We start from the raw sequence: 24,417 nt of genomic DNA, 5'->3' as shown, positions 1-24,417 counted from the left end.
AGATTTTCAACATGCTAGATGCCCACATGGGCAGCGCCGTTCCTGAGCACGGGTGGCCCCACCCCGGCCCGCACTTACCACGGAAGCAAGGGGCCCTCAGGAAGGTGGTGGGCCCCCACTCAGGCCTGGAGCAGCACCTGCTCCCGCCAGCCAGACGGGACAACCTCGTGACCCCAGGAGCTGCGCCAAGCAGACGGAAGGTCTTATCTCAGCTGGGGGTGATGGGTCCAGGACGAACTCCGCCCTGGGTCGGCTGCACGCAGACCCGGGAGGGCCACAGTGTCTGCCGACGGCTGTCCGGGAGCGAAGGCAAACCAACAGCTCAAGTGTCCCTGCCAGAAGACGTCTGGCAACCAGTGAGAAGCAGCACGCCAGAAAGCAGGGAAAATACGCTTCCCAACATGCGGACCAGTCCGTCCGGACCGACCGGGAACCGGCGCGGATGTCACAATGCAAGGACGAGGACAGGGACAGGGCGAGGGTACAAGTGAGTCAGAAGTCACTCTTGAGGACAATGTGTGGGTCAAGGCCAGGATGCGATTAAAGTAGAAATCAAAAAGCAACATAAAAGAAGAGTTAAGTCCATAGATACAGAAAGCTGATTAGTGGTTGTAGGGGAGGGGGCCAGGGAGGGGCCGAAGACGAGGCTGCTGAGTGAGGTGGGGTTTCCCTTTTGGAAGGACGAACCGCGAGGGTGAGGGCACGAAGGGTCCCTGCGCTGTGCACTTCCAAACGGTGGTTTTATGTCGTATGAATTCTACCTCGATTAAAAACACCAGAAAGCTATGGGTGAGATACCCAAATATTTGGAAAGTAAATAGCGTCTATCAGAATAACTATGAGCCAGAGAACAAATCAAAAGCGAAAGTATTTCTGAACTGAAGGCGGAAAAAACCTCAGAAATTTCATGACGTCTCTAATTGCAGTGCTTAGGGGAAAATTTGTAGCACTGTATAACCACACGACAAAAGAAAGAAGATCCCAGACTAATGACCTTAGCCTTCATTGTAAGGAAAGAGAAGAGCCAAATGCAAATGAGCAGGAAAATGGGGCTTGAAGATCTAAGCAGCGATCAGTGAAATCAGAGACATAAAAATAAAAGGCAAAATCAATAAAACCACAGGTTGTTATTTGAGATAAAAAAGTTCCTACACTTCTGTGCAGACTGATGAGGGGGAAGAAAAGGACATAAATGCTCGATATCTGAGATAAGAGTTGTAGCATCACCAGCTAGCCTACGCGTATTAAAAGGATAAAAGGGAATATTCTGAGCAACTTTGTGACGATATAGAACAATTCCTCGATGGACACAAACAACCAAAACTCATTCAAAAAGAAATAGATTACCTGAACAGCCCTTCATCTGTTAAAGAAACGGAATTTTTAGTAAGTCTTTCCACAAAGAAAACATCAGAGCCAGACTGTTTTACTGGTGATTCCTAGCAAACATTTAAGGAGAACATAACACCAATTCAACACAGAGTCTTCTAGAAAATTGAGAAGGAGAGAACCCATCCCCATCTGTAAGGCTAGCATGACTGTGATACCAAAACAAAACCTACAGATTCATGAGCACAGATGCAGAAGTTCTAAATAAAACTTCAGCGAATTAAATCCAATAATATGTAAAAAAGAATAATATGGAAAGTATGTAAAAATATGTAAAAAATGTAGAAAAGATAACACATCAATGCCAAGTTGGGGTTATCCTGGGATTGTTGTAACTTTCAAAAATCAATCAATTTGGCTCACCGTATTTTCTTAAAAATCACCTTAAAAATATGATCACCTCAGTAGACAAAACCCAACACTCATTCCTGACTGGGCGGGGGAAGACTCTCAGCAAACTATTACCAGAAGGAAAGCTCTCCCAGCTGATAGACTGCATCTGTGAAAACACTAGGACTCACATCACACTGATGGGGGAAGGCAAAGCACTGATATGGCCCCTTCCCCCCACCTTCATTCTGAATTGTACTTGGGTTGTAGTCAACTCAGTAAGAGGAAGAAACCAAAAATGCCCAGTCTAGAAAGGAAGAAGTAAAACTGTCTTTGTGTACAGAGGGCATGATCATCTGTGTAGAAAATCTCATGCAGGGGCACCTGGGTGGCTTAGTTGGTTGAGCGTCCGACTCTTGATTTTCGGCTCCGATCCTGATCGCAGGGTCATGAGATGGAGCCCTGAGTTGGGCTCCATGCTGGGTTAGAAGCCTATTTAAGATTCTTTTTTCTGGAGTGCCTGGGTGGCTCAGTGGGTTAAGCCTCTGCCTTCGGCTCAGGTCATGATCCCAGGATCCTGGGATCGAGCCATGCATCAGGCTCTCTGCTCAGCCGGAAGCCTGCTTCCTCCACTCTCTCTGCCTGCCTCTCTGCCTCTTTGTGATCTCTGTCTGTCAAATAAACAAATAAAGTCTTAAAAAAAAAAAAGATTCTCTTTTCTTCTCCCACTGCCCCTGTCCTACCTACTCGCACACTTGAGCATTCTTAGAAAAGAAAAGGAAGAAAGACTCTCATGCAATCTACAAAAATGGTAACGTAAAGCTTAGGACACGAGAACAATATAAAAAATTAATTTTATATTTCTATATACTCACAACAATTGATCAGGTATTAGAAGTTCAAAAACAAAACCATTGGATAGTGTAAAAATGAAATTTGACCAAAAAAAGGGAAAATTTACCCCTGAGAACTAGAAAACATCACTGAGAGAAGAAGACTTAAGTAGATAGCGAGGTATACCATGTTCATGGACCAGAAGACTTGCTGTAATCCTGACCAAGAAGCTGCAGGCTTTTCATAAAAATTTGAAAAAAAAATTTAAATTCATTTAAAACTGCAAAAGATGTAGCACAGCAAACAGAACTTAAGAAAGACTGAGTTGGAGATCTAACACTACCTGATTGTAAGACTTATTGTAAAGTGACAGGAACCAACGCCGTGTGGTTTTAGTGTAGAAGTAAGACGAGCAGACCAGTGGCACATAACAGTGAATCCGGAAATAGAAGATCGCTTTTCAACAAAAGAGCAAAGGCAGTTCAGTGAAGACAGGCCACTGTGTATGGCAGTGGTGTTGGAGCCTCTGGAAACCCAGACGGCTTCAGTGCATTCCTCACACCAGACGCCAGATTCAACCCAAGACGACGGGAGATCTGAAGGTGAGAGCCGAGACTGCTTCTGGAGGAAAACACACCTTGGGGACCTTGGGTTCAGCAAAGATTCCTTACACACGGCTCTAGGGAGACAAACTGAGACCTGCTCTTCAAAAGACACTATTCAGGGGGTGCCAAGACCAGGCACGAGCCTGTAGAAAATATTTGCGAATCATGTGATGGACAAGGTCTTGTATCCAGAATATAAAACCCTCTTAAAACTTAGTACTAAGAGAAACACCCCCATAAAAAGTGGGCAAAGAGTTGAGCAGACATTTCTCCAAAGAGGACATGTGGCTGATGAAGAATTCCATGAGGGGACGGTGAACTCACCGGTGAGTCAGGGAAACCACCGCACACCGCCTAAAACGCCTGCAGCTTAGAAGACGGGGCGTGGCAGGGGTCAGCAAGGACACAGAGGGACCGATGCGGGGGCGGAAGCACGGACAGCAGCCTGGCCGTTAAACAGGGCCCTGGAGGAGCTGGCACCCCACACCCAGGAATTTGCCTGCGAAAGGTGAAAGTGCACGTCCACGCAGAAGCCCGTGCACACGTGTTCACGGCCGCTGGGTTTGCAGTGGCCCCGCGTGTGAGTGGGTACGCGCGCTGGGCCCTCCTGGACTGCAGGTGCCCCGGGTCCGTGGACACGTGTCCGTGGACAGGCGTGAGCGCGGCAGTAGCGCGGGAGGGTCCGAGTCATCTCGTGAGCGGCATCAATCAGAGGGAGCACCCGCCACGGGGACGGTCCCTGTGTGGACCCTAGAACCTGCGAATGGGCTCGTGGGGTGGAGTGTGGCCCTGGGCTGTGTGGGCAGGAGGGACCAGCTAGAAAGGGGGCGTGAGGGTGTGGGGCACAGGGACATGGGCGTGGCCCTCCCCGTGGCGCTCTGACCGCGTGTGTCTGGCCCGCCGGGCTGCAGAGCGTCAGCACGCCCCTGACGAGGAAGCTGGCGCGGCTGCGGCTCCACTTGGCCGAGGCGTCCCTGGACCTGCTGCAGCTCACGTGGGCGGAGGCGCAGGCCCGGCGGCGGGGGCAGGGCTCGGCGGACAGGCTGCTGGCCGACTACCTGCACAGCCTGAGCGACGTCACCTCCGTGGACCTGGTAACCGGCCCGAGAGCTTCCTGCCTGCGGGGCACCAGGGTGTGGGGGGCACGGCAGGACCGACCAGGGGGTGGCGGGGGTGGAGCCCTCTGACCGGCGCTGTGTCCTCAGCCCCCGGGGCTCCCGGCCCCCCACCCCCTGGTCGGATGGCCTTGGGGGGCTCTTGGGGGATGTCCCGGGCGCACTGCCCTCTCCTCCCTGGGCGTGCGCTTGGGCCGATTATTTCCGCACGAGGAAGGGCTCAGCAGGGGTGAGTTCGTTGGTTAAAGAAGTTGAGGTTGAACATCTCTGAAGGGAGCATCCTGCCATTTCGGACACTTTCTCCGACTTCACACACTGTGAACCAGAGCAACTCGATGTAACCGTAAATACGTCAAAGTTGGCCCTAAAATTGAACTCACCATGAGCTTATCTATTTGTCAGTGAGTCCCAAGCCAAGGTTCTCTAAGCGGATTTTAGTGACTCCCCAACACCTAAGCCCTGGAGGCCGCCCTCCCCCACCCCCCGCAGAGGCCAGAGGGTGCATTTCTCACCCGGGACGTCGCCCCTCCTGGGGGTGTCAGACCAGGGGGCTCAGGGACGGGACGGGGTGGTGGGGAAGGTCGGGGTGTCGGGGAGCCTCTGCTGTTGCTCAGGGCAACCCCAAGGCGCTCCTGTCCCCACAGAAGTGGTTCACGCTACGGCGGACCCTAGCCCATGCGGCGCTGGCGCAGCTGGGGAGCCTGCACTCACTGTCCGCCGGCTGCGTGCAGATCCGGGCGCAGGTCCTGGGCCTGGCGGGGAAGGCCCTCCGCCTGCTGGCTGTGCACACGGACCCCGAGCGCCCCACCTGCCACTGGGAGGACGGCCCGTCGGTACGTGCTCACCCGCAGCCCCTCAGGAGGGAGGGCGATGGGAGACAGGCCTCGAACTGCCCCTGACTGAGAAGGGTCGTGCGGCCTGAAAAAGCAAGGACAAGGCGAGACGTCTGTCCGGCGTGACCAGTGGGTGGGAGAGAAACACGGGCTTCTGGGGACGGACTCGGGAGAGAAGGGGGGGCAAGCACATACAGAGTCCAAGGGCAGGACGTCCCAGCCCCCAAAGTGGGTGTCCCGTCTGCATCTCGGCAGCTTTCCTCCAGGAGTCTGGGGTCTGCCTGAGTGCTGGGAGCGAAGCCCCCTCCTCATGTGCCGCAGGGGACCCCAAGCTCCCTTCCACCATCACAGCGTCTGGTGTCCTCTGCTTCTCCGGAGCCCCCTGCAAGGCTGCCCAGGCAGGCCTGGTGGTCACGGGGCAGCACCGCAGCCAGGAAGGCAGGCTGGGGACAGCTGCTGCCGCGGGCTGTAGACCCTGCTGGCCACCGTCCTAAATGTATCCTTCTGTCTGGAGGGCACCTGCTCAGAGGCAAGGTCAGGCTCGTCCCCCTGGACTCTGCTCTTTTAGGAAGACCCAGGCCCCGAGCAGCAGGGCCCCACACCACCGGTCCTGATGCCTCACCGGTCTGGATCCCAGGACCTGGGACTGGGCCCACACGCGGGTGACATGATGGAACTCCGGCCCCTCCCTCCGTCTGTGTCCCTTGAGCACCTGCACAGGTGGCTCTGAGCAGGTGGGCGTCGGCCAGCGATGCCGGTAGCCCCCTCCCCTCGGGGCTGGGGTCCTTGCCTACAGAATGGCACTGGCAACGCTCCCTCTCAGAGGCCATCAGGGAAACACACGCAAGCAGCTTCCAAGAAGCGTGACCCCGCAGCCCCGGCCCTGTGCCCCCGCAGCCCCAGCCCCGTCCCCCAGCCAGGCTTTCCCCTGCTGCTCCTGGCCGTGACCGCACAGACCCAGGGGCTCCCCTGTGCCTGCTGCCGCCCCCCCCCCGGCAGAGTACCCTGGCACTCCAGAGGACCTCGTCCGCGTGGCTGGTCCTGCGGTCCCTGGGGTGGGCGGGCATCTGACTTGCTCAGTCCGGGCTGCACGGTACTGGCCGCTGCCTGTACTTGGGGAGGTGATTTTGAAGGACCGAGGAAAGTAAGCACAGAATTCGATTGTTCTGAGACCGGGGACACTCAGACTTGCTTCTCTAGAGCTGCTTCCCCACACACACTGCACCTGCCAGCTGCCGGGGATTCTGGGCCAGGGCCTCGGGGGTCAACCCGGTTGGCGAGAGGCCCGACCGCTCCCTGCAGCACACCTCACCGAGAGGTCCCACGGAGATGCCCCACGTGCGGCAGGCGCAGCCAGGCTGGGCGGTGGGACGGGCGCGGGCTGACAGGAGGTACTTCTCCGCAGGCCACTGCTGAGCTGAACGGCCTTAAGCATCTGGAGACCGTCCCCGAGGATGGGGCCGGCAGGGGTCACTACGAGGAGCACAGCAGGAAGGGCTCAGACCAGCAGGTACGGCCACTCACCCCCACCCCAGGATTCTGGGCCCGCAGAGCCCCCCTGAGCCCAAGCCCTGCGCCCCCACAGAGGAGGATGGTGCTGGCCCAGCAGTTCCTGGCCCAGGCCTCCGAGCTGCTGCTGCAGGGCCTGCAGGTCGCCCTGGCCAGCCGTCTCCTGGATGTTGCCGCTGCCGCCAGCCTGGAGATGGTGGAGTGTACCGGCACCCTGGACCCCGCGGCCACCTGCCAGTTCCTGGCGCTGTCTCAGGTACGGTCTGCTCGGCGCCCCTGCCTAAGGCCTTTCTCGGCCGCCTGGGAAGGGGGCGTTCCCGGAGTACCCGGCACTCGCTCCTACGGGTGGGTTGGCCCCCGGGCCGCGTCCGGCCTCTCTGCCTCGGGAGCGTGGCGCTCAGCTGGAAGAGGACCCTCTGGAGGAAGTAGGGAGGGCGCCCTATGCTCCAGAGGGTCCCCTGGTCCATCCCCTAGCTACTGACATCCTGTGGGTCCACCAAGCCTCATGCTCTTGAGGCTCAGAGCAGAGAAGTGGGCGGATGCCGGGGGCACCATGGGGCAGGGCCTGGTGACAGCCAGTGGCCAGGAGAAGCACGGCATCCAAGAAGCTGGTGCCGGGAGACGCTGAGCAGCCCCTGGCCACACCTTCCTCCCCCTCCCGCCCTCAACAGGGGCGCCCATAGGCCCTGGCAGGGCTCAGCCTCTTAGCTCCGTCCTGTGTCTTCTTCAGAGCTGCTTGGCTTCAGAGATGATGCGGGACGTCCTGTCCACGGCCACGGCCAATACCAGCAGCTCGCAGCTGGCAGCCCTCCTGCATCTCGAGCACCAGCTGAAGCAGAAGGGGAGGACGTCCACCAGCTTGTATGCGAGTGTGGAGCAGAGGCTGGAAGTCATCTCCAAGGTGAGTGGCGAGCCGTCCACGTCTGCCCTGGCCACGCAGCCCTCTGGCGTCACCGCGTCATCAGCCTGAAGATAGCATGCACCAGCGCGGCCTCCCACCAGCTGTGTGGTTCTGGGGGTGTCCCTCGCCCTCCCTGACCTCCACCTCCTCGAGGGCCCCCTGGTGACCGTAAGTGACCAGGCCTGCAGCAGGTCAGGGGGGCACAGGGCCCCTGAGGGTCTTCTGGAGGGGATGCACTTCCTTCAGCCACCGCAGAACACCGTGGACACTAGCACTTCCTCCTTTGCTTGGAGGAGCAGGTGTGAGCAGGAGTGTTTAGAGAAACCTCAGTGAAATGCAATGGATCAGGACGGCAGCCCGGGCGCTCTGAGGGATCCCCCACTGCCCCCTGCTTCTCTGGGCGCACCTGTGTGGATCTGACCTCAGCCCTTCCTCCAGGGCTGCTCTTCTCCCTCTGATGCTTGGGGTCGGGCTGTCCTTTGTGTGGACCACTGTGCGGCCTGCAGCGCAAGAAGCTGGGGCAGGGGCAGGCAGAAACAGTGGGTGCAGGAGACAGCTAGGAACAGCCCAGAGCACACACATACAGGGAAATAAATTCAGAGTGTAAAACCGTCATCCTAACACCTTGTGGAATTGAGCTTATCTTGTGGAAGACGATGCGAAGAGCAGGAAGATTAGAGCTTACAAAGGATGGGTTCTGCCGCTCCTAGGGTAGGTTAAAGTTACATTTTTATTAGATCACAGTAAACCAAAGATGAATGTCATGGTCCCTAGGATAACCACTAGAATAATGTGTAAGTTAGTAAAAAGAGAAAAATCAAATGGTAGCATTTTATTATCCCAAAGACAGGCAAAAAAGGCGGGGGGAGAATATAAAACCATAATAGTCCCAGTAGGAAGAAAGCAGTTGGGAACCCAAATATAAATATAGAATAACAATAAATGTAAATCAACCAAACTCTATAGGTCAAAAACCAAGATTGTCAGGTTGGCTGAGAAGAAAAACAAAATTGAATTATATGTTGCTTAAGAGAGACCTGCTTCCCATGTAAGGACACAGAAATGTTGGAAGGAAAAGCTGAGAAACAGTATCTAAGTCATGAAGACACTCGTCCGGTGAAAGCCAGGTGACCCGAGGATCATTCAGCAGGGAATCCACGTCCTTGGTCCGTACGTGCCATCATCAAGCTTCACAGGCACGAAACAGAAGTGGTGGGAATAAAGTAGTGCTGGTCAGGACATCCACGCCGCCTCAGCTTCCCGTGGAAGCCACGGACCCTATATAGATCAGTAAGCATGCAGGGACGTGTAGGAGAGTTGTTCGCATGCGGGTCTGCCCGGACATTCACAGAGACATCCCCTGAGCACAGCGCTGACTATGACTGGGTTCTCTTCTTACCAAGCTTGCAGGGAGCGTGTGCTCTATGGACCAGTGCTGGCCCTAGCAAAGCCTGAAGACTCTCCAGCTGAAGGAAAATCGTTCCCTTTGTCGTCCTGCCACAATGCAATTAAATTAGAAATCAACAACTGAAAGATACAATCAGTTTGAAATTAAACAATATCCTTACCATCATCAATCAGTCAAAGGAGAAATCACAATGAAATTTAGAAAATGTTTTAAGCTAACTTAGAGAATGAAAATATCATATGTCAAAACCTATGAGACTTATCTAAAGCAGGGCTTAGAGGAAAAATACAGCCTTGAATACAGGGAGAAAATCTCACAAACAGTAATCTAGGTTTTGAATTCTAGAAGCTAGAATAAGAACACCCCTAAGAAAAATAAACGGTAGTAAGAACTACAATAGAAACAATGGAATTAAAATGGTAGAGGACACCAGCAGTGGTAGAAGCGTTCCAAAGAGAAGACTAAAGAAACTGATGAACATTTAGACGATCTGAAAAGGAGAAAGAAAAAAAAAGAAAAAAAGAAAGAAAGAAAACCCCAAATTCCACTATCGGTGATAAAAAGACATGACGGACCACCTTCAGACTTCCCACAGCCATTAGGACATGTTCTATATAACCATACTCCAGCAAAGTTGGACAATCTGGATGGAATAGAGAAATTTCTCAAAAAATACAAATTACCAAAGCTGATAGAACGGAAAATCTGAGTAATTTATTATCTGTTAAAGAAATTGAATCTTTTATTAAAAACCCTGCAAAGAAAAATCCCAGCCCACTTGGTGAGGATGTGGAGAAAGGGGACCCTCGTATTACGCTGCTGTGGAATGCAAGCTGGTGGCCACTCTGGAAAACTGTATGGAGGTCCCTCAGACGAACTACAATACCACTTCCATATGACCCAGGGCTTGCACGACGGGCTATTTACCCAAGAAATACAGAAACACCAATTCAAAGGGACACACGAACCCCGATGTTTTTAGCAGCATTATTTACAGTGGACGAGAGATAGAAGCCGCCCAAGTGTCCCCTGACTGATGAACGGAGAAAGGAGAGGGGGTCTGTGAGTACAATGGAGAATTATTAAGCCATAAGAATGAAATCTCGCCCTTTACAACGACAAGGATGGGGCTAGACAGTGTCGTGCTAAGCAAAGGAAGTCAGAGAAAAACAGATACCATAGGATTTCACCCATATATGGAATTTAAGAAACAAAATGACCCGACAGAAAAAGACAAGCCAAGGGACAGACTGTAACTCTAAAGAAGGGGCTGATGGTCCCCAGCGGGGAGTAGGGGGACAGTTAGGTGACGGGGTGGAGGCGTGCCCTTGTGCTGAGCTCCGGAGACACGTGCGAGTGTCGGGCCACGATGCTGTGCACGAGACTCGTACAACACTGTGTCAGCCCTGCTGCTGTTAAAATAAAAACCTAAACAATGAGCGAACCCCCGAGGGGACTCTCGGAGCGCGTGTTCTGTTCTCCCTTCGATAAGAGTAAGACAGACGCTCCCACAGACGGGAACATCCCAAAAGACAGCAGAAGGTCCGCAAACATTCCGAACGGCGCCCAGCTTCATTCGTTCCCGGGCAAGTGCACAGAGGAAGGCGGCTTCCGTCACCGCCGGGCCACCCGGACAGCTGCCACGGGCCCGTGCTGCGGCACCAGCGGGCGCAGGATGGAAGAGCCTCGGCACCCCGGCGGGCGGCCTGCCCCCGGCGCAGGTGCTCCCGGTCCCCAGGGCCCGTCCAGTGGCTTCGGCCAAAGCAGACATGGCCCGGAGCGGACACAGGCCACGGACGCGCACGGACAGCCCAGGACTCTGCGCCTGCGACCCCCGATCCTGGCTTCTCCTCCGCGCTGACGGGCGTCACCCGCTGGGGGTTTGGGGCGAGGACACCGTGCGGCCCCCAGCACACTTGCAAACGCAAAGCTGGTTTCATCAGCAAGTGGGGAACTGTGCTTGGGGGCGCGGTGGCTGCTCCGGGAAGGCTGCGGGGCCACGGCGCAGAAGGCAGGGGGCCGTGTGCGTGTCGCCGGGGGCGCTCGGGGCACGGGCAGAGGGCGGAGGGAGGGCTCGAGCTGGCCAGACAGGCTTCCCGCCGCTGCTTGCTGGGGCTCTCAGGCTCACTGGCGCCCGCAGGTCAGCTTTGTGCGGGAGACCCGGCGGGGATTCCTGGTGCGCCCTCTGCCCCCAGTGGCGGCCACGAGTCCTGCAGGGGTCGCGCCCCAGCCGGGCCACAGGGCACCCGGTCTGAGCGCCCCGCACCCTGCACAGAGCCTCTGCGGACCTCTCGGCGAGGGGCCTGCAGCGGCGCGGGCAGTGATTGCTGCCGGTCACCCACAGGCCTGGCAGAATCTCAGGGTCACGGAGCAGCACTTGACCCTCCTGAACGAAATCCCGCCCAGCTTTCGGGTCCTCACTCTGCAGCACTCGCCGGACAGGTGCGCCTTCCCGCCCCTCTCTGGGGCCGCTCCCCACCCTGCTAGCACATCTGGCCGTGGGCGCGAACGGGCACCGGGGCTGCCAGGCTGGAGGGCATGTTGGGGTGGACCAAAGGCCCCCCCAGGCTGGCCGAGGCGCCCAGCCGAGATGGGTGGGGCAGCACGGCCCCCGTCGAGGCCAGGCTGGCTCCTGCAGTCCGCAGCATGGCGCCCATGCGGCGGGTGAAGGCCACGGTCACCGTGGGGCAGAAGGCTTGCCGGGCGCAGTCCAGATGGGCCTGTGTCCGTTCTGGCTCCCGACGTGGCCGCGGCGATCCTGGGGCGGGGCTCCGGCCGGGATGGAGGTAGGCGGTTCACTGAGTCTGCATCTCTGGGGCTCGTCTGGGACCCCACGGTCTGGTGACCCCGCCCTGCGTCCTGCCCACAGGACGCATCTGTACTGCGCTGCTTATGAGAGACCCAGGCCGGTTCCCGCGGCCAAAGGGAAGTTGCTGCAAGTGGGAGGTGAGTCCTGCCTCCTCGGCAGCCCCGGGGCGCGCCTGGCCCGGGGACACATGCTGCAGGCGGGTCCACGACCCACACTTGGGGCCCAGCCCTTCCTATGCTTGCGTGGGGTTGTTGAGCCCACGAGAGACAGGGAAGGAGGTGGGGTGTGTGCTTCCTGGACCCCCGCAGCCCTTGGGGCCAGTGCCACACAGATATGGATCAGCTGCCCCCTCCCCCTCCAGGATTTCTTCTCCCAAAACCCGCACATTCCCACTTTCTTCCTTACGTCTCAGGCATATAATCCCACTTAACATTTCATGTAAAGCATGTCTCTGTGGAACGGAGACATCCGTCTGTGTCCCCGCTTCTGCCAGCCCTCACGAGCGCCCCCGAGCCAGCCCTGTCCACAGCCGGGACCTTCTTCTCACGTGGAGCAGCCCCGTGCCCGCCCTCTGCTCACGCTTCCCGCCCCCCGTGCTCACGCACACCCCCGTGCTGTCCTCTGCCCGAGGGCGGTCTGTGAGGCCGTGGGGTGGGGACAGGAGGGTGTCGCTCTCCACAGGCTCTTGCCAGGTGACACGGGTGGCCGTGAATCCAGACACCCTCTCCTGCCTATTGGCCGGTGCCCAGCGGTGCAGGGAGATGGCCGAGGTCAGCAATGAAGACCCGGCTCCCAGCTCAGGCATGGTGAGGCCCCTGAGCCCAACTCCCGGAGTGCCATGGCCACAGTGCAGGGGCCGGTCCCGGTACGGCTGCTGCAGGGTGGGGCGGGAGGGCTAGGTGAGTGGCACCGGCCATCCAGACCCCGGGCACTGCTGGACGCCCGGGCGGGTTCCCTCACGTAGCCGGCTCTCGGAGTTCTTGAGCTTGGCTTCCTCCCGGCGTCCGCAGACACGCCAGGCGGGGGCGGGGGGCCTTGCGGAGGAACTCGGTCTGTGGGGGCTCGGGTGGGCCCTGGTTGTGGAGTAGGGGGTGCAGGGAGCCCAGGTTTTGGGGGGAAGGGCAGGTTCGAGGGCTCCACAGGGCCCTTCCCACTCTCTGCTCTACCCGGGTGGGGGGTTATGAGCCCCTCCCCCGCCCCCAGACCCTCCTGATCCCGGGTGACGTTGGGGTTGGCACAGGAATTGGAAAGTGCGCGCCCAGAAAGGGAAGGACGGTCTCTGCAGCGATTCAGTGACGTCCTCGCGTCCGTGGAGGATTACCTGAGGCCGCTGTTCCCAGTGCTCAGATGCCCGGAGACCAGGTGCCGGCTGTGGGCTGCCAGCTCCGAGGGCAGGGTCTGCGGGGGGCCAGGGAGGGGCCGGCCACATCTCCTGATTGGGGGTGGGCTTCGGGCCCCAAGTTGGCATCCTTCTTGGGACAGACAGGAGGGCCACCATCTTTCTGTCCCCAGCAGGGCCTTGAAATGGTGGGGGCAGTCAGGGATAGGGTGCCTGGGAGCCGGGGCGGACAGGGTGGGGGGGCTCAGCCTGCAGGCCTCCTCTGTTGCCTCCCTGAATCCTGGGAGGAGCCGGCTGTGGGATGGGGACGCTGTTCCCACGTGGACCTCTGAGCCTTGGACGTCGTGAAGCTGAGTCAAACCCTGCAGAACTCGCATCCACGATGCCCGACTTGGGACCCTCTGTCGTAGGGATCAAGCCCTTGTGCTGCTCCAAGTCTTCTCTGGGGGCGCATCCTGGCCACTCTGGTCCCCTCTGCTGCTGGGGGCTGTGGGGGGTGCGGCCCAGGTCCCGAGCCCCCGTGATTCAGGCTCGGTAGAGAAGGAGTTGGAGAGCTTGGGCACGTGGTAGTTTTGAGACTTGCCTGGAGGTCGGAGACAACCCTGAGCCCCGTTTGTTCCCGCGTGTGCCGTTATCGCTGGCCCCCAGCGCAGGGAGACCTGTCCCCAGGAGTGAGCCACGGAAAGGGCCTCATGGCGCTCACTGCCCTGATGTTCCCCCTATTCTTAGTACATGTGATGTTTACATGTTTGTAAGAACCTGAGGACATGCCTTTGACTTCCAGAACACAGATTCCCACGGCCGCTGCAGATTCCCACGGGAAATCAAAGGGTAAAGACAAGGAAAGGAAAGTGTCTCTGTCCCACGGTGAGTGGGGGCCCGAGGGGAGCGTCTGCTGGAGAACTTGGGCTGGGATTTGCCCGTCCCTCTGGGAGAGCCCAGGCAGAATGGGAACAGGCCTCCCCAGAGGGGCTCCCGGAGAGGTGGGAGGTCCCCGTGTGGGGGCTGGGGCCGCTGCCGACAGCCCCGCCGACCCCGGCGTGTTTGCCCCTCCTGGGGAAGTGGCAGTGACCGTGTTGCTGTTGGTCTGCTGTCCCGCTGCCCAGCGCGTCCTGAGTGCGCACCCCAGAGGACACGAGGGGCAGAGAGCTGCTGTGTGCGCGATCCGCTGACCTTGAAGGAAGGTGTGCCAGGAGCCGCCGCTGGGCTGTGGCCTGTCCGTGCGGTTCAGTCACTCAGCCCGGCACCTGCCGTTTTATAAATCACTTTCTCGGGGGCATTTTCATTGGTTGATCTTCTGTCGCCCCCACGGAATTATTCAATAGAAGGGAAAGGCGGGCGGCTCCATCCCAAAAGCGCCTGGCAGAGGCTTCGGGCCGACAGCACGCCCCAGACACGGCCACTCCAGCTCCCACGCCGGGGCCCCGCCTCCTGGGGCCGGCCCTGAGGGTGAGGGGCCAGAGTTTGCCCACCTGAGACCACTTTTGTGAACGAGATTCTGCCCTAAAAATTCCCCAGATTAAGGCCTCCGATCACTTTGTACAGTGAATCTGGTCCCCGTGTAGTGGCCTTGCCCCTTGTCCCCTTACACCTGCCACAAAGAGCCGGTTTTCTCCCAGGCCGGGGGGTCCGATAGCTCCTCCACGGGCTGCATGGCCCCCGGAGAGGCTGCCACACTGCGGGGTGCAAGCCCTTTAGCTTATGTCTTCATTCCGAGGCTGGGAGGAGTCATGACATTCCTGGACCTGCCCTGGGAACTGGCTGCCCCATGGGGGGCAGGTCCTCGAAACACGGAGGACGCAATGGCCCTGTGACCTGGGCCCTGCCTGGGTCTGAGCTGTGACTCAGCCTGAACCGGTGTCCCTTTCCCCCAGAGAATCCAGGCGCGCCCCAGGCCCTACTCCTCACAGGCCGAGCCCAGCCCAGACTTTTCCTGTGCGTGTGAGCCATCGGCTGCCCCGTGGACAGACGGACCCAGACAGACCCACCCAGGGCCTTGCCCGTCCGCGGGAGCGTGTCTCCTGCTGCCTTTGTAGCTGGTGTCTCCCCGGTCCACAGTTCAGCTCGACGCTGCAGACAACGTCGTCCTCTTGGTGGACAAGCATCTCCTGGAGCTGCCGCTGGAAGGTCTTCCCGTGTTCGAGGAGGGGACGGTCTCCGCTCTGTCCCGAGACTTCTCCCTGCAGATGCTGTGCAACCGCCTCCGTAAGGAGGACACAGGTAAGGGGCGCCCCGGGCCACACTCACACTGACCGTCCGTCCGGGCCCGTCTGAAGTGCCTCGCGTGTGCTCCTATCAGAGGCTGCTTGTCCCGCTCCTGTCCAGGCCCTCCTCTGCTCGGAGGTGGTCAGAGAGCCCCTGCCGTGCGCCCCGTGTCAGCGAGGGGCCAAAGCTGAAGGGGACACAACGCGTCGTTCTTGCCTCCCAGACCTCTGCTCGGAAGGCGGGGATGGCTGTGACCCACCCTAGGGCTCCTCCTTTCCCAGGTGTGAGAGGCGGTGAGGGAGGCGACCAGGAGGACGGAGGGCACTCAGGCCAGGGGCAGCCGCGCACTCGGGCGGACCGTGCGTGTCCCGGGGGCTGTTCGCGCCCACGTGCCCAGTGCCGGTCGCCTGTGCTCTGTGCGGGCTGCTGCTCGGCTAAAGACAACTAGCTTGGACTTTGGCTTCCATCAGGAGGAGCTAACGGACCGAATTTGCCCTCCAGCGGGACAAATGAAGACCGGAATAGGTAGCGCGTGGGTTTCGGACAGCGGAGGACAGGCCGCGTGGAGCCCGGTCCCTGAGAACACGGCCGACCCACGGAGGACGGGCCGTGCGCCCAGAGGAGCTGACCACCTGGCGTCAGAGCCCTCGGAGGGGGACACAGGAATTAGTATGGCCAGTGTCTCCCCCCACCGCGATCTGATGAAAACCGTAAGCCCATGTGTCCAGAAGTTTCCATAAACCCCAGACAGAGGAAGCGGAGAGTCCGGGGAAGGTGTTCAGAGGGACGAGAGCTCAGCAGCTGCCACGGGCCACGCGGAAGCGAGGGCAGGAGAGACCCCGACTTCCGACGGAGACAGCCCGGCGGCGAGCGACAGCCACCGGCCCCCACACACCGTGAAGGCGAGGGGAGCACCGAGCTCAGGAGAATGTGGAAAAGGCAGGAAAAGAGGGACAGCGGCACGAAGAGCGGAGGGGCCGGGGAGACGGACAGCGGCGCACGTGCCCTCCTCGGACGGGGCCGGCCGCGACCAGCAGGGAGGCCCTCCGCGGGGCAGCTCGCGGGGTCCGAGACCCCCTCAAACAACGGGACGGCCACTGGCCGCCCCACGTTCCGGGCTGCGTTGTAGACGTGCTCGTGTCCGCGTCTGGGGCCACGTTTTGCCAGTTATCTGGCTTTTGTTCTTTTCGGTTTGTGGGGTTCCGTAGGTTTCCACATGGAGCTGCTGATTATTTAAGTGAGGGACAGAGGCCGTCTCCCGCTCTAGCGCGTCCGCTCGCGGGCCTCTGTGGCCCTTTTCCAGCACGAGGTTCTAATAGAGCCAAAGGATCCTTCTGCCTCTCACCTGCTGGCGCTTTGGGCCTTTGTAAAAACTTGTTTTCTTACTTCGCGGCCATGAAGCTCCTCTCCGTGACACCGCATAAGTCCGTCTGTTTTCCCTCCCTGCCCACAGCGGGAGGTGCGGCTCCCTTTCTCCCCGTGCGAGCGCCCTCGACGGGACTATCCTTTCTCCTCCACTCCGCGTGGCCAGGGCTGGCGGCCGCGGCAGAGAAGAGCCTCCCCGGGGCGGCGGGAGGCGTGCTGGCCTGGACGTGCACCCCCAGTTTGCTGCGATCTGGGAGTAGGACCCGGGGGCCGGGCTGGCACGGGAGCGTGTCCTGGATGAGCCGGGAGCCCCGAGGACAGCACCGGCCTCTCCCAAGACGGAGGCAGGAGGGTCACAGAGACTCGGGAGGAGGCCGGGCTGCTGCCTCTGAGGACGGGGAGGCCCCGCCGTGGCCATTAGAGGCTGCAGGAGACGAACCCGGTTCTCCCCAGCGCCACACCCACACCCTGATTGTCGCCCATGGGGACCCCGTTCGACCCTGACCTCCAGGTCTGTGAGACACCACACGTGTGGGGTAATTTGCTGCCGCGGCCACGGGAAATGCCGGCCGAGTGTGAGCTCAGGGTCTGCACGCGGCGCCGAGCGCTGAGGGCCCCGCGCAGCCCGAGGCCGGGAGCTGCTCTGGCCGCAGGCAGGCTTGAGGGTGAAACGTTCCCGGTAGGTCTTTCAGGAGAACCACCGGAGACAGAACCGGTGCTTGACCTCCAGACCAACAGAGGAAACCGGCAGGAGAAGAAGCGATGCGGACAGCTCGCCCCAGCGGCCAGCGGGAGGACGAGTGGGAAGAATAAAAGTCAAAGGGCACCGTGGCGGGCAGGAGTCCGCGCGGTCGGAAGTCAGCACGGGGCCACACCTGCCAGCCCCGTGGCCGCGCGGGACCCGTGTTAGAGCAGCAGGTGCGAAGGGGCTCGCGGCTCCCGACGTTCGTGTCAGAGCAGGGGGGCTGGAGGCGCGCGAGCCGAGCCCCGGCTCCCGCAGCTGGAGCAAGGACAGCACACGAAACGGGAGAAAGACCCCAAGAAAGCCGGGGAACGTGTGCAATGAGCACGTGAGCAGACAAAACAAAACAAAGCAATTTGCATTTTTAAAAATACAGTATTTGTTTATTTGGCAGAGAGGGAGAGAGCACTAGTGGGGGGAGGAGAGGGAGAAGCAGACTCCCCACCGAGCGGGGAGCCCGATGCGGGACGCGATCCCAGGATCCCAGTAGCATCTGAAGCAAGGAGCGGCCCACGCCCAGGGCAGGACCCCAGGATCAGGATGTGAGCCGAGGGCAGATGCTTAACGACTGAGCCCCCGCCAGGCATCTGGAAATAAAAAGTTTTACAAACTCGTAAAATAGACACATTCTGGTAAGAATGACCAAGAAAAAAAGCAGATGGGGCACAAATTCACAAAGTTAGGAATGAAAAGACACCAACTCCAAGATGCATCAGAGACTTAGATCCTAAGAGCCCTGAGGACAGCGTATTCGCACCCTGAGGCAAAGCGGACCAAGTCCTGCGGAAAAACAGCTCCCAGACTCAAGAGGGAAAAGCCCGCGTTCCCGGAACCAGCCCGGAAGGGAGAAGACAGAGCTGCTCCTTTGAGATCATCAGACTTTCCAGAAACAGTTCACATCAGTCTCAACAGACCTCCCTGAGAGGAGGGAAAGGGGCCAACCCGTCCTAGGCTTCTGTCGGCCCCCGACACCCAAACGGCCAAGAGCAGCACAAGAAAGTAAAACAGAACGCGCGCCGCCCAGCCTGCCCTCAAGAGCTCACCGGGGTGGTCACATCGGGTTACGGGGAAGCGGACGTCTATGCGGGGCCGTCACTGCAGGCGGAGAGCAGCGGGCCGATGTGTGCGTTCGTGACAGACGTGGCCCGCGAGTGGGACGCATGGAACACCCTGCGCCCCGGGGAAGCCCGTGCAGAACCTGGGCCCGACGGCACAGCCAGGGAGCTGCCCCGGCAGAAAGGAGCGGCGGGGGCGGAAGGAGGGGAAGGGAACTGTCCTGGGTTTGGGGCCCACCGCGATTTTGCCGCAGAATCCGGCAGCCGCTGGAACAGAGACGTTCACATCTGCCAGCAGCAGGCACAGGAGCCGCTGGGCCCGGGGCCTCTGACCAAGCCGCCGCGGGCGCGCTGGGCGAACGGACAGCCAGGCCGGCTGCGGAGCCTCCAGTGACTGTTCTGCTCCGGGCCCTGCGCGCCTTCACGTTTCAGAAACTCTGGCTTTCTTGGCTTTATGAACCTGAAAGCCAGTTGTTCTCACCACGTTATGCATTTTTCTATTAAGGTGAAAAAATTAACCATTTTAAAGTGAACCGTTCAGGGGCGCTTGGGGGGCTCAGTGGGTTAAAGCCTCTGCCTTCGGCTCAGGTCATGATCCCAGGGTCCTGGATCGAGCCCCGCATCGGGCTCTCTGCTCAGCGGGGAGCCTGCTTCCCCCTCTCTCTCTGCCTCTGTGCCTGCTTGTGATCTCTCTCTGTCAAATAAATAAATAAAACCTTTAAAAAAAAAATAAAGTGAACCGTTCAGGGGCATTTCGTGTGTTCAGAATGCTACCTCCTGTCTAGCCCCAAACACCCCCTTCTTCTTCTGCTGCTGTCCACAGCCGAGGGGGCCGTGAGGAAGGAGGGCCGCAGCAGGAAGAGGAGCCCCGCGAAGAAGGGACCGAAGGTGGCAGGCGGGCGTGGGGGGCGGGGCCCCCACCGCAGGACGCAGGCCTCCAACGACCCTTGTCTCTGGTGCAGGACGCCCCGCCCCGGCTCCTCCCCCATGACTGCATCCTCGTGGACACCGACAACTTCAAGTGTATCCTTTATGGCCCCGCTGCCCGGGACACCCCGGGGCGAGCGCTGTTTCTCCTTAACCCAGACCTAGTCGTCGTGGACCCCTACGAGGAGGCGCGGGGCATCGGTGAGCGCCTCCCTCGGGCCCTCGACGCACACACACACGTGCACACACACGTGCACATACACAAGCCACATGCCACCCTCCGGGCTCTGCCTTCAGCTGCCTCCCATTCCACGGACCACGGGAGGTGAGGGCAGTGGGGTCCTGTGGCCTGTGGCCATCACAGCCAAGTCAGGACGATACGGTAGGAAAAGTGAACCCTGAAGTGAGGTACGCCGCCCCCTTCCCAGAGCCGGAAACCCCCCACCCTCCGCAGCCTAAGTGTCTAATTCCTGTGGTTCTTCTTTTCTAAATGGGTTTTTAAAATTTCTTTCCATCACTTCTCGGCCTTTTGGCCAAGATCAAGTGTAAAATCTCTTTACGAAGGATGGAAGGAGCACGGGCATTTGCACAAACACCAGACCGACTCCAGCACGTCTGGGATCTCCACGCCAGGGGCCACGCCAGGGGCTGCCTGCTGCCCACCCCTCCGAGTCCCCCTGTCAGACGAGCTCCCGTGTTCTGTGTCGTTCAATTCCTGCTGCAGAAAAGCTGACTCCTGTCTTCGTCACCCGGGACATCTTGGAAAGACACCGAGACTCGCTCACTGCGCTCTGGGTGGGGCATCTGGGAAACAAGCACGTCCCCAGGTTGGTGTCGGGGCGTCTGGGGACACGGTCCTGCAGGTCCACGTGAGCTAGCTGGGGTGCTGCACACACGGTGGGAGGGACTGCTGTCCTCCGCCCCCCTCCCCCCGTCCCTCCTTCCTCTCTCCCTCAGGCTCCCCAACCCTGAGCCCCCCCATTCTGTCCTGTCAACTCCCCCCACCCCCCACCCCATCCGCAGAGGAGCCCAGTGTCTGGCCTTCCTTCATCACACAGTAGGCTCCCCGGTCCTCATGGCGCCTGCGTGGAGGCCTCACTGCCCTTGCCCCTGCCTCACAGACGAGGGCCCCTGGAGTGTGCTGCTGCCCCGGGGTCCCCCAGCCGGTCCAGTGCAGGGCGTGCCCCCGGCTTCCGGACTTGAGACTTGCAGAGGGGCGTGGGGAGGTGGGAGGGGTGGAGGGGTGTGTGTGAGGGAGAACCTGCTGGAGAGGGACGGACTGCCGGACTGTGGACTGCGCGAGAGAGAGAGAAGGTGGGGCCCCCATGGGGCGGGGCTGCGAGAGAAAAGGCGGGGCCCGCGGGCGGGGCCTGAGTGGGCGGGGCCTGTGGGAGGGGCGGGGCCTGCTGGGGTGCGGCCTGCTGGGGGCGGGGACGCTCCCCCCCTACCCCCCCACCCCCCCGGGCGTTTTCTCAGAAACCTGGGGGTGGTTGGCCATCAGGGAAGAGTCCTTCCAGCCCTTTCCAGAGCCACTGCTCAGCGAGAGGAGAGAGCGTTGCGGTACCTGAGGTCCATTCTCGGGAGAACCGGGGCTAGAACCCGAGACGGAGGTGGACCTGCTCCAGGACGGTGGACGTTAGCCTTGTCCCGGCAGGGGTGGGGCGGGGAGTGAGGAGCGCAGGGCAGGCTGTGCTTTCAGAGCACGTCCTGACGTCTGTCGGGCCTGCTGCCGTGCGCCAGATGCGGTCCGGGCCCCAGCACCCCCGGGGCACCCTGACTCCCGCTGCCTGCCTCCGGCCCCAGCCCCCCGGGCTCCCTGCTTCCCTCCGCAGCCAGGCCGAGTGGGAGCAGCTCCTGGGCAGCTGCAGCGGCTTCTTCTTCTACGGGATGGAGAGCTTTCTGTCCCACATCCTGGTGGAGCGCTTGGCTGCCATGAACCTACGAGGTGAGACGGTCCCTCGGAGCCCCCAGCAGCCCCCCAAGTGCGTGAGATGCGTCCACTCAGGGACAGAGCAAGGCTCCTGTGACCCCATCGGTCATTGTCTAAAGAAGGGTTCAGGGGGCCCGGGCGAGCACAACACGGCTCTGGGGGATGTCCCCTCCCCCATTTCTCAGAGACCCAGTTCAGAATTCCAGACCTGGGCGGTTCAGCCGGAGGCAGGAACTGGGAGGGTCACCCGCAGAGCTGGGCCTGCAGAGACCAGGAGGGCTACGGTGGGCACTTCCAGAACACACTGACGAGAGCCCCCCCCCCCCGGTAAACATGGGCACTCTAGGCCTTGCGATCCCTCTGGCTGCCCCCTGAGGACTTCTGAGTGGGTGGTCTGTCTCGCTCTTGAGTGACCTTGTTCCCGAGGCAGGGGCAGACCGGCCGCACCACACTGTCACTAGGAGAGCCTTTTCAGGGACCCTCAAGAGGCCCGTAGCCCAGTGATGACGGCATAACAAGCACGTGGGCATGTGTCCCGTGGTCAGGGCACCTGAACACCCTCACATCATTATCTGCTGTCTGGCTCCCTCCCAGCCCCCTGGAGAAGGGCCATGCAACGGCCCGCCTAGCCCCGGAAGCCTGCCCGCGGCGCGTTCCTTGCCCCAAGTGGAGGTAGAAACAAGGCTCAGATGTGTGAGGTCGCAGGAATTCTTAGGCCCAGCAGGCTCGTGCGGGAGCAGCAGCGCTCCTGGAGCCTCTGTTCCCAACCGAGGCTGGTCCTGGTGCCCGCCCTCGGCCAGGCCACTGCAGGAAGCGGGGAGCCGACTGCGCGCATGGGGCTGCCGGCATGCCCACGGCCGAGTGTTGCCGTGTCATTGGGCACACAGGGCCGTGAGCCTGAGACCATCCCCGGCAGTTTGGGGAGCCAGAGCTGAGCCAGTTGCGCAAGATGACTGGAAGGGTGTGGGGTTCCCGAGGCAGATAACGTCCCCGTGTGCTGGTGCAGCCGGTGGGTCTTGGGAAAGGGCATATGGACGTCAGGTCTGAGCCTCGGGCATGTTGGGCTGCGTTTCCCTGAGGCTCCCACACCCCGGGCAACACCCCGGGCTGCACCGGGCTGCACCGGCCTCCTGCTCCTGGGCGTGCGACTGCAGGACTGTCCCTCCTGTGCCCCGCAGAGTGCCAGATGATGGTCCTGCTGGACCTGATGCGGTCCTACGAGAGCATGCAGCGGCATATGGAGAACTCCGAGAAGAAGAGGTGCCTGCCGTCCCCCTACACCAGCTTGAGCCAGCAGCCTGGCCTCCACACACTGAATGGGGGTGTCCAGGGCCTACGACTGATGGGTGTGCTTCCCAGGGAGGAGGGGGACAGAGTGTCCCTGTGTCCCTGGGCAGAGCCATTTGCCCCCAGTGCCTTTCCTGGAAGAGTCTTGTTGGGGGTGTGTGCAGTGGAGGAGGGTGGGGAGCAGCGGCCAACTAAGGCCTGTGGGGACTGGGCCAGGGGGCGGAGGGCAGGCAGCTGGAGGGCGCCCTGGCTTCCAAGCTCCCCACATCTCATGCACCCCAGGGCCTATGTGGGCTGCCAAGGTGGCAGCCGTGATGCTTTGTCTTCTGATTCCACCGCAAGGCTGGGAGTGGGTCGCGAAACTCCGGAAGCCTTGTTTTGTTAAATGGCATTTCAAGCGGGCGGGGGTGGGGGGAGGTGGTTCTTGAGTCTTTTAAGAACCTGAAGAGTTGTCAGTCCATACTTGGTGCCAGTTGGGCTGTGGCCTGGGGTTGGCTCAGGCCGTCCCACTGGACCTCGATCCCCCCCAGTGTGCCCCAGCTGTCCTTGGAGGACCCCATCAAGACCGCCGTCCTTCTGAGTCTGGTGGGGGTCAGGAGCATCCTGGCAAACCAGTGGCCGACATTCCTGCAGGACAACGCGCTGCGGGCCAGCATCCTGTGGGAAAGTGAGCGGGCGCGGGTGTCCCAGGTCCGTCCCCAGCCCTGTGGGCCTCTCTTGAAGCCCGCCAGCAGCGCCCCGGCCAGTCTGAGGGAGGTTTCCTTCCTAGGCATGCTAACTGTTGGCCGGCCGATCGGGAGAGCCGTCCGTCTCCTTCAGAGAATGGGAGCTGGTGACCCAAGGAACCACGGTAATGGATGCTGTCCCCCATCCCCTGTCCCTGCTGCTGCTCCGGCTGTGCAGGGCCACCTCCCAGCCAGCGTCCCCGCGGTGCTGCAGGGCTGGGGTGCCCGCCATTTCCAGGCCACTTCTGGGGCTCAGCACGTGCTGCCCGAGAGCACAGCCTCCCCAGTGAGTGCTGGCAGCACAGGTCCTCAGGGCCAAACACACCGGGCGCTGGAAAGGCTCAAGGCGCCCACGTTCTGGAAGGCCAGGCGTGCTCTCTGGGGCGGGAGCATGAAACCTTCAAAACGCACTGTGCAAAAGGAGCTGAAAACTTAGAAGTGACATAGTCCACAGTGCCCAGAACGCGGCCACCAAACAGTAGAGGCTATTGAACGCGTGTGGGAGGAAGGGAGGGAGGGCCAGGCGCTGGCCGGTGCCTGAAGAGGGGGGGACGGCTAGACGAGTCCGTGGGGTGAGCAGCTGCTAGGGAGTCGCTTTGGGGACAGAAGAAGGGGAAGCCACGGCGCCGCGTGGCCTGTTGTCCCATGTGGATGTGCACTGAAAGGAAGGGACGAAACCGTGACTGTCATACAGTCCCCCCAATGGTCAGGGTGGCCGTCAGCTGGTGGCCAGAGAGGCCCAGAGCAGGTGGGATCTTCCGGCCCCTGGCCCGCAGGGCTGGGACTGGTGTGGGAGGGGCAGGCGGGCCCAGGCCTGGCGAGGTCCCTCCCTGGCTGGGTGCCACCGCCTGTGGGCCTCCGTGTCCGTGGATGTGGATGCGTGGCAGGTCCACAGGTAAGGCTGCGTCTGGAGGCAGGGGCAGGAGCACCCTTGTCCACGGCGAGCCCCACCCCAGTGAGCCGCGCTGCCCCACTCTCCCTCAGGCGAGCCTCCGTGGGCCTCCAGGGACAAGCAGCTGTCCCCCCCGCCACAGCTCAGCGACTCTGAGCGCCTGCCCGTCGCCCTCAACTTGGTCCTGTACGGGCTGCCGCACCTGGCCATCGGGTGA

The 24,417-nt window shown here is 60.4% G+C and overlaps 1 protein-coding gene across 1 annotated transcript; it reads left to right on the top strand.

Moving 5' to 3' along the window:
- Positions 1-26: 26 nt before the first annotated feature.
- On the top strand, positions 27-24,417 carry LOC122899308 (cilia- and flagella-associated protein 46-like). The gene is made up of 21 exons (XM_044236856.1): positions 27-356; positions 4,070-4,252; positions 4,918-5,106; positions 6,512-6,616; positions 6,692-6,871; positions 7,346-7,516; positions 11,269-11,366; positions 11,794-11,870; positions 12,415-12,539; positions 12,974-13,095; positions 13,857-13,923; positions 15,109-15,292; positions 19,263-19,327; positions 19,402-19,462; positions 19,532-19,567; positions 20,091-20,193; positions 21,199-21,311; positions 22,475-22,556; positions 23,114-23,250; positions 23,353-23,433; positions 24,293-24,417. Exons 1-21 carry the CDS (start codon positions 27-29, stop codon positions 24,415-24,417), a joined length of 2,634 nt encoding a protein of 877 aa, XP_044092791.1.

The sequence above is a fragment of the Neovison vison genome, chromosome 2, assembly GCF_020171115.1.
Source record: "Neovison vison isolate M4711 chromosome 2, ASM_NN_V1, whole genome shotgun sequence".
Lineage (NCBI taxonomy): Eukaryota > Metazoa > Chordata > Mammalia > Carnivora > Mustelidae > Neogale > Neogale vison.
The sequence above is the reverse complement of the archived record's forward strand: the minus strand, read 5'-3'. Positions and strand labels throughout refer to the sequence as shown.